The 9,567-nt window shown below is 40.4% G+C and overlaps 1 protein-coding gene across 1 annotated transcript in view; it reads right to left on the bottom strand.

The window, feature by feature from the left end:
- The window catches only part of LOC147019934 (keratin, type 1 cytoskeletal 11-like), a 23,921-nt gene extending 21,334 nt beyond the window's left edge, over positions 1-2,587 (bottom strand). The window contains exons 1-2 of the mRNA XM_085894794.1: positions 2,193-2,587; positions 1,895-1,977 (exon numbers count right to left, since the gene is read on the bottom strand). Coding sequence (XP_085750920.1) covers positions 1,895-1,977; positions 2,193-2,516 — 407 coding nt within the window. The 5' untranslated portion in view covers positions 2,517-2,587. The remainder of the gene's footprint in view (positions 1-1,894; positions 1,978-2,192) is intronic.
- Positions 2,588-9,567: the final 6,980 nt, after the last annotated feature.

Raw genomic sequence — 9,567 nt, 5'->3', positions numbered from 1 at the left:
GATGTCATCAAAAAATATTGTGCACCATTTTATCCCTTGATGACCCTCAAAATTTTTCATACTGATCGCATGTGGATTTCTACATGTGCAATTATGACGTCATAACGTGGGCACCTATGACGTCATGAAAAATTACACTCATTCCCCATGAGGAGTACTTGTCATTTGCCAAGTTTCATGTTTTTTCTTTGGTGCGGTTTCAGAGATACCGAGGTCCAAAGTTATTCTGTTTTTCCAATGTGGCTGCCACACCACGTGATCTATAACATCATAATTATGATTAAAACTTTCTACATGAGTAGTCGCACCAACGGTGTATATTTCGTCTCAATCTCACAAGCGGTTGCGGAGAAAAATACGAAAGTTCTTTGCGGACAAACAAACAAACGGACACAAATGCAATACCCTCTCCTTTGGCGAGGGAATAATATAATCGATTGACCAATATACTTGTAACATCTTCGATTTTGCAAGTAACAAAGACACAGAAAGGAATGAAAACATCACCTCCTTCACCTTCAGTGGCGGAGGTAATAAGTGATCCTCAGGTCATCTATGTGTCCATGTATGTTTTGGTCCATGTATGTTCTCCCCCTGTGGTAAGTTTTCCAAAACCATAACATTATGAAGAGAAATGCAAGATAATACTCAAGGTGTCATGGTACTCATATATTCTAACTATCTTTAACCTCTGCCACCAGTGGTGAAGGAGATTATGGTTTTACCCCTCTCTGTCTGTTCCTTGCAAAATCGAAGATTTTTCAAGTATATTGGTCATCCAATTTCATCCATTTTAGACTTGAAATTTGAAGAGGATTTATATTTCAGGTCACTGAATTCAACCAGCCAATTATTTTTGAGGTCACCATGGACCAAAAGGTCAATATCGGCCAAAGGTCAACAACTTCAAAGTGAGATTTCTAAAATCCTCAATTTTCATCCCATTGACTTGAAATTTGAATAGGAGTTGCACATTTGGTCATTGAATTCAACCACCAATTATTTTTTTAGGTCAAATTTGTTTCATGGATTTTGCAAGTATCGTGCTCTGTGTGACGTCATCTTATTGTTTGTCTCTTTGTCTGCCTGACTTTGTGTGCAGGATATCTCAAAAAGTTGTGGACGGATGAAATTTGGTGGGCAGGTTGGGTGTGCGACAAGGAAGAATTGATTAAATTTTGGTGAAGTTCCGAATCTGGATCCGATAATTTCTTAAATGATTCTTCACCATTGAGAGATGTGGCCAAAAATGATACATAGCATGATATCTCAAAACGTTGTAGATGTATTCGGATGAAACTTTATGGACAGGTTGGGTATGTGACCACGACGAATTGATTCGACTTTGGTGAAGATCCGAATATTATTTATATTTTTAAAGTGATTCTTCACCATTGAGACATCCATTTAGACTATATTCTGAACACAGTATCAGTGCTGCCAAAACAGTCTCCTGGGCTATTGGACACAATCCTGGATAGGTCACCACTTCGACACGTCACACTCAAATGGCTCATTCATCCCATTAAGCTGGTACTCACTTTGCTTACAAAATTGAGATATGGAGCCAAAAACGATATATAGCATGATATTTCAAAAATGTATTGGGCCCAATATGTTCTCTTGGAGCAGGCATTGCATGGCAGAGGTATACACTCCACCGAGTGCCCTTCAGGTTGCTGTTTTTTTACATGTGAATCCCAAACAACATTAAAAGATGGTATCGAAGAATCGATGCAGTTTACATTTATATCCAGTGCCTCAATTCAATTTGAGTGCAATTCAACTCTGGCAGAAGGAATCTGCAGAAGATGATACTTAGCATATGTGTTCAATATATTATCTATGATTGTTGTTCATGCCAGTGGGTCCTGCGCGACATCGACGCTCTTACTTGGTTTTAAAGTCGTCCGCTGCCAGCCTTGCATTGTCGATCTCCAGGCTGATTTGGGCATTCTCCATTATCTGGCTAAGAATCTACACACACACACACACACACACACACACACACACACACACACACACACACACACACACGCACACGCACACGCACACGCACACGCACACGCACACGCACACGCACACGCACACACACACACTGATGCAAGTACATGATTATATATTTATAAACTTAGTTTTGAACATTCATTTTTTCATCACCAGGCAAGCAGCAATGGATCAAATATACACACCTTGGCTCGTAGGTCTGTGATGATCCCATAGTACGACTCATAATCTGCATCTTGTGAACCTTTACCTTTCACCAGTTCCTTGATCTTGAGTTCTAGTTCTTCATTTGTTTTCTCAAGGTTGCCAACCTTATTCATGAAGTTGGCGAGACGGTCATTCAGGGATTGCATGGCTTGCTTTTCATTACCTTGCAAACTTCCTGAAGACATGCTGCCTGAAAGGCTTAGGTCTCGTCCTCCACCACCACCACGACCACCATAGCCACTGGGGCTACGACCTGAACCAAAGCTTTTCATTGAACTAGAGCTGAACCTTTGCAAACTCATATTGACTGCAGAGAAGGAAGACAAGTGAGCTAGTTCTGATAAAGCTTTACTGGAAGTTCTGGTTTTCTTCTCGTGGTTGCCTTTTATACACAGCACCAGTAAGATAACATTTCACTTGGACCCCACCTAATCAGATAAAGCGCCTTCTGGGCGCTGTCAGTGTTGAGAATTGTTTTGCATTTCTCCACATGTTGATATACTACAGGTGGGTGTTGTCTTGGCTTAAAAAAAAACAGAACTCCCTTCTTTAGTTGCTGACCTTGGAAAAAAAATTCAAATTATTTTTGGCATGGATATTAATTTACAGTAGTTTTCAGTGTTGCAGCAGAGACTGTACCAATAATTTATTTCTCCGAGTCCATGACTCGTTCACTCCGTCTCGAGATGTGATTTTAAAACTCAGGAATTTATATTTAAAGTTTTCCAGAATGTCTTGGTGTCTTTTGTCACATGAACATGCGCTCGTCGATTCACAGTTAAGATGAACATGGCGTCCCTGAAATTGCTGAATTAGAAAATTCTCTGAAGTTGCATTTGTTGCATGTTTTTAATCAGGAAGTCGCTCGACTCCCGATGTAGGAATTATGTACTTTCACGTGTTGTACGGACATTTGAAAGAGTATATGGACACTCCATCGACATATCATGGAGAGAAAGTACGTTGTTTGTATGTATGTTGGATGTTTCTACTTCTCTGATAGGATTTGACTAAGAAATCTGAAACTGTCAGGGATTATAATGAGGACAAACTGAAGTTGTGCCTGCACAACTTTCTTTTGATTCCATCGTTTTGAAAAAAAAAATAGGCGTTTTTTGCCCATTTTGGTATTTTCTTTCATTGGGGGAGAAAGGGGACAATTGGAAATATCTGAACTATATAACCACAATGTATTATACACAAACAGTGCCTTCACATGGTATTTACACCCCTCAACCTTTTCATATTTTGTTGTGTTACAGCCTGAATTTAAAATGCATTACATATAAATTTTTTGTCACCGATCTTCACAAAATACCCCATAATGACAAAGTGAAAACATGTTTTTAGAAATTTTTGCAAATGAATTAAAAGTGAGAAGCTGAAATATCTTGTGTCAATAAGTGTTCAGCCCCCTGAATCAATACTTTGTAGAAACGCCTTTTGCAGCAATTACAGCTTCAAGTATTGTTGGGTATGTCTGTATCGGCTTTGCACATCTGGATTTGGGGATTTTTCTCCCATTCTTCCTTGCAGATTTGCTCAAGCTCTGTCAAGTTGGATGGGGAGTGTCGGTGAACAGAAATCTTCAAGTCTTTCCACAGATCCTCAATGGGATTCACGTCTGGGCTTTGGCTGGGCCACTCAAGGACTTTCACACTCTTGGACTGAAGCCATTCCAGTGTTACTTTTGCTGTATGCTTGGGGTTATTGTCCTGTTGGAACGTACATCTTCGCCATAGACTGAGGTCTTTTTGCACTCTGGAGCAGGTTCTTCTCAAGGATTTGCCTGTACTTGGCTCTATTCATTCATTGTACCCTCTATCCTGACAATTCTTTCAGTCCCTGCTGCTGCAAAGCATCACCATAGCTTGATGCTGCCACCACTATGCTTCATGGTAGGGATGGCATTTGAGAGGCAATGAGCTGTGCTCAGTGTCTGCCAAATGTATTACATTGCATTCAACCCAAAGAGTTCCTTTTTCATCTCATCAGATCACAGAATCTTTTGTTTCATGCTCTGTTTGCCACATGCCTTTTTGCAAACTTCAGGTGTGTTATCATGTGCCATTTTTCTCAGGAGTGGATGCCATCTGGCCACTCCCCCATAAAGCCCAGATTTTTGAAGTACTGCAGCGACTGTTGTTCTTCTGGCAGGTTCTCCTATCACAACCAAGGAACTCTGTAGTTCTGTAAGAGTGGTCATTTGATTCTTGGTCATGCGGTGGAAAAGAATTCAATTTCCACAAGTTTGATCAGCATACAAACGGAGAATCTTTAATTTCGTATATACGGAGGCAGAACATTGAATGAGTCACTGAAACATTCAAATGGACTTCACTGAAGCAAAAGCCCAAAGCAATTCATCTTGTACACAATTTGACATTCCAAAGAATGGGACGGTGAGACATTTGGCAACTCAACTACAGGATTAGCTGATAAGCATTAGGCAAAATAACTCAAAATTGCAATACTTGTCCACTTTGGGTGGGAGGGAGAGAATTCCTCAATATGGCAAAAGTTTCAGTGTTATCAACCAGGTCACCCTGTTTCATAGTAGGGTATTCCTTTTATCAATATGTAGGTCAAAAGATTCTTGGGAAAAGGGAAACATTACTGACAGCCAATTTGACTATGATACAAAAATTAAATTTATGAAGTACCAGCAACAATTATAATTGAGAGTACATGAATATCATTATTTTTCTTCCACATGGCCCCTTTTTTCCATAACAGGAAAAATTTGAATAATTATGTTACACATGATCACCATACCCCGTTCCTAAAGGAGAAAAGATATCCGTTACACAAGTTCAATCAATAATGGCAGCGAGCGCTCATAGGAGAAGAATGCTGAATGACAGCCATTTAAATAGTGTCCCAGCCAGGTTAGTGAGTGTGTTTCCATTTAACTAATGGCCTGTTCATCATCAGGTGTCACGAATCGAAAAGACGTGCTACCCGAGGCCAGAACATAAGCAGGTCAGGGTGTGGATAGTGCAGCACCCAACAGAAAACACAGTCGAGGTGCTCCTTGAGCTGCGGAGAAGGTAGATCTTGGCAGGTACGAGCTTGGGCCCTACACTGGGTTGCAGATGACGCTGGGTTGAAGGAGATGAAGAGGACTTGAGATGTGACCCAGAGATCCATCCCCAGCAGAGTTTGGGGCCTCGTAGCAGCAGTTTGTGCAATCGGGTTTGATGCACCAAGTGAGCTGTGCACGTTGGAGGCAGCTGTGATGGCTACACGAACCCCGCCCGCACCATTGAACACATGTTGCATGACTTGCCGTATGGACATTCAGGGCCTTTGTTGTGCATTGTGCGACCACGGCAAGTTCACGATGTATCTGCAGAGCAGCAATTTGCGAGTGTGGTTGATGACATTCCTCCATGCAGGCACCATGCAACAGTGACATTAAGTCTTTGCCTTGCTGTGGTTTGACTTGTCCAACCTCTTCAGTGGGTTTTTCCTTTTTAGATCCTCGTGGAGGATCTCTGTCTTACTCACATTGTTGTTCTTCATCTTCTTCTTGTGGACTTTTTTGTTTCACAGCCAACAGTTTTCATCGAAACTTCCTGAAACTTGACATATATATGTAAAAATACCCTGTGCAGACAGTAACCATCTCCTCTTTTGAAAATTCCTCCTAGAAAAAAAGTTATGACGTAAAAATATCTCTGCTAATGAAAATCACCAAAAAATTATCTCAAACTCGGCAAGCTTTTTGAATTCTGTTTGTGGGAATCGAACAGGGCATTAGCAGAGATGAATTACCGCACATATGATACATCACTATGATGTCATATCAATTTTTATGATGTCATTCCTATTTTTTGACATTTTTTGTTTCACAACCCAGAGTTTTCATCGGATCTTCGTGAAACTTGCCATGTATATGCAGAAAGCCCACGCGCAGGCAGTAACCGTCTCCGATTTTGGAAATTCTTCCTAGAAAAAAAGTTGACGTCATAATATCACCACTAATGGAAATCGCCAATACCATTATCTCCGAAACTAGGCAAGCTTTTTGAATTTTGTTTGCGGGAATCAAGCCGGGCATTAGCACAGATAATTTATCGCAAACCTGATACATCACAATGACGTCATATTCGTTTTTATGACGTCATCATTAAAAGGACGGGGATCTTAGCTCAATTGAGCTTGTTTTTTCTCAAACATGCTCATCTTATCTCAGGAAAGGGGTAGTGCCATGATCACGTGTTGAATGCCCAATCATGAAATCTGGGTTCTCCCCATCGTCAAATCTTTCGGTGGAAGTTCTTCCAAAGCTTCATTAGACGAAATCGTACACTGCATAGTTGAACTGCTCTCAACACTCCGAAACAAACAAAATCAAGGTTAAGCATCTAACGTACATAAAATTTTATATCAAAATTTTACCCTTTCCTTTCCCCCCCCCCCCCCCCCACTTAAACGACATGCTAAAATATATAGAAATCTCAGTTGTATGTACACTCAAAAACATTCATCTCATTTGCTATTTCCATGTGGAAAGGGCATCAGTATTTATCAGAGTTCCAATTTGCAATCAACAATTCTTTTCACCGTCCTTCAATCAAAAATCTCTTATGGTCAAGAAAAATATCCCATCATCTGTACAATAATTATGAAAGTTAGCTCTTTCTTCTTCTTCTTCTTCAATTTTCATTCACAAGCAGTTCCAGAGCAACTGCCATTATTTATTTATTTATTTTCCCAGCTAACTTAGCACTTCTGTGTTGAGGAAAGATGGTCAAGTCAGTGTTAGGAATACCTCAACTTACTTAACTAAACATACAAGAAGTACCACTCAATCAAAAATCACGCACCTATCCAATTAATCAGAATACAAATAAAACAGGTAATATTTTAATTGGTTTGTGGCATCATTGCACTATTTTCAATAATATAATTCATTTACACTCTGACCGATTTAACATTCATTTCACATGCTAATGCCTTCTGTACATGGTTCTTATTTATCCTTTTTGTTTGTCTGTCTTTCCACAAAATATGGAGGCATTTTTCTTAAATTAAAGTCATACCAGATTAGTAAATTACAGTCACTAATCAGTGAGAGCAATACAATTGCAATGCATGGTGCAATCCCTAATTCCATGAATTGATTTCATAATTGCTGTTGGTCTCGCCATTCTTCCAGCCATTCTGCATTATGGTTATGTAAATACCATGCTAATTTCCCTCATATATTGATTTTCCCTTCCAGTTAACTTATGATCCCAAATATATAATGTTGACCGATCTGTTGATCAATTTTTACCATTGACCCTCCTTCAATATTATGTTTTAATAACTCAACTTAATATATTATCTCGATTCAATTCTCAGTAACTTTTTTTTTTTTACCCTTAATTAAGAGATCAACGAGGTCCATAGCTACAGTGAGTGATAATATATCATTCAATCAATACAAGTTATCAATAATTATCAATGGTGTACCCCACTGTGATACAACCGATCATTCACATGTGTCCCAAGTTACTGGTTTTAAATAGTACTGCTGTTCCAAAAGTGCGGACACTATGAGACTTATGATAAAGGTTTCTTAATTTGTAATTCCAAAACAAAACTTGATATTAATTATAACCAAAAGAAACATGATGGTTTGAATACCATTATGAATTGTCATGGAGAAAAAAGACACAATGAACACAAAAATCTTGTGCCTCCAGTCTTCTCAATGAGTTATTTTTCCCTTTTATGAGCCGAGTCTGAAAGTAATTAACTAAGTTACCGTACACAACTTCTATTAGTTACTAACTGTTCTCCATGTTTATGCATATGACAACAAACCCGGTACATGCAAATATTATCATCACGAGTATCACTACAATACAGGTCATAAAGTTTAAACATCACTTAAAAAGTTCTCAGATCTGGATCCTGATTCGGATCTTCACCAAAATTTAATCGATTCTTTGTTGTCACGCACCCAACCTGTACACCAAGTTTCATCCGAATCTATACAAAGCCTTTTGAGATATTGTGCTATCTATCGTTTTTGGCTCGATCTCTCAATGTTGAAGCATCACTTTAAAAGTTCTCAGATCTGGATCCAGGTTCGGATCTTCACCAAAATTCAGCGTTCCTGTCCTCCCAATACTGTATATTGTTTTTCTCCTGTTAGTCCATTTGCCAGAGAAGTAACCTTGTTGTCCTCAAAAGTGTATGGTTTTATGGTGGTTTCTTGTTCACAGGCATGCATAGACAAAATTAAGCTTGGTTGCCCGGATGGCAACCATGGGAAAATCTGTTATTTTTGCGCTTGAGACTCGCATCTCAAGCGAGTGGTGAGGAAGGAAATGAGAAGGGCAGTCGTGTTGAGACTCGCATCAGTTCAGCATTCGGGGGCCTGGCAGGAATCATGAGTGGCAAGTCTTGGGTTCGATCAATGAGAGCCTTCCGGATGATTTCGACTGCCCTTCTCATTTCCTTCCTCACCACCGGCCCCAAGACATTCCAGGAGTTGTGCAGCTACCTTGAGACATGCAGACAGCACCCAACTGGGAAGCACTGGGTTGATAACTTTCTCAAGCCTACTCTGCTTGTTCATCAACTTCTGCGTAGTGAGAGGGAGGCAGACTTCCTGCTGCAACAGCTAACACTTGAACGCATGCTTCCCTACTTCTTTGTTGCTGGTCACCATCACTATGCCCATTACATCACCCACCACCTTCTGGAGATGGCTATCTGCTGCCACCAGATGCCAAGTCAGAGCTCATATCAGGTGCTTTTGTGTGTCATCACCAGGAAGGCATTTGGAATGGTGTGAGCTCTGATCAGTTCGGTGAACAAACTGCTATTGGAATTGGCAAGGGTGGCCTCAAGGGTATGACTCCTTCTCCAGAGATGGTAGCAGAGTGGATCGATTCCTTTCCTGTCACTGCCTACATCTCGGATACAATGGAGCACATCTACCCTGACTCCTCAAACAAGGACAATGAAGACCAAGTGAGAGAAAAGGACACAAGAATCGGACCACGTCACAAGGAGGAGGGGAAGAAGAGGAGAGAACTTGATGCAGATGATAGGCGCTGGATTTTACTTGAATTGTCGAATGTGTCTCATCCTCTTGAGAATCACTCACCACATCTGTACAACATTGCCAATGGTCGAATTGCTCCCCGAGAAGCTGAAGTGAATGTTGAGGATTCTGTGGTTATAGGTCAGAAAATGGTTGCAGAGTTCTATGCATCCCTTCCAGGTGGATTCCATGCAACCATCTCATGCCCCATCAAGACAATGGAGCACTTGCAGAAAGGAGTGAAAATTGGGGACAAGACGATTTTTGATGTAGGAACCATCTTCCTCAGGCTGCTGTCTATTGGA

Source organism: Eptatretus burgeri, chromosome 9, assembly GCF_056783735.1.
Source record: "Eptatretus burgeri isolate ZD-2024b chromosome 9, Ebu_testis_v1, whole genome shotgun sequence".
NCBI lineage: Eukaryota > Metazoa > Chordata > Myxini > Myxiniformes > Myxinidae > Eptatretus > Eptatretus burgeri.
Note: the sequence above shows the minus strand (reverse complement) of the source record. Positions and strands in the feature narration are given on the sequence as shown.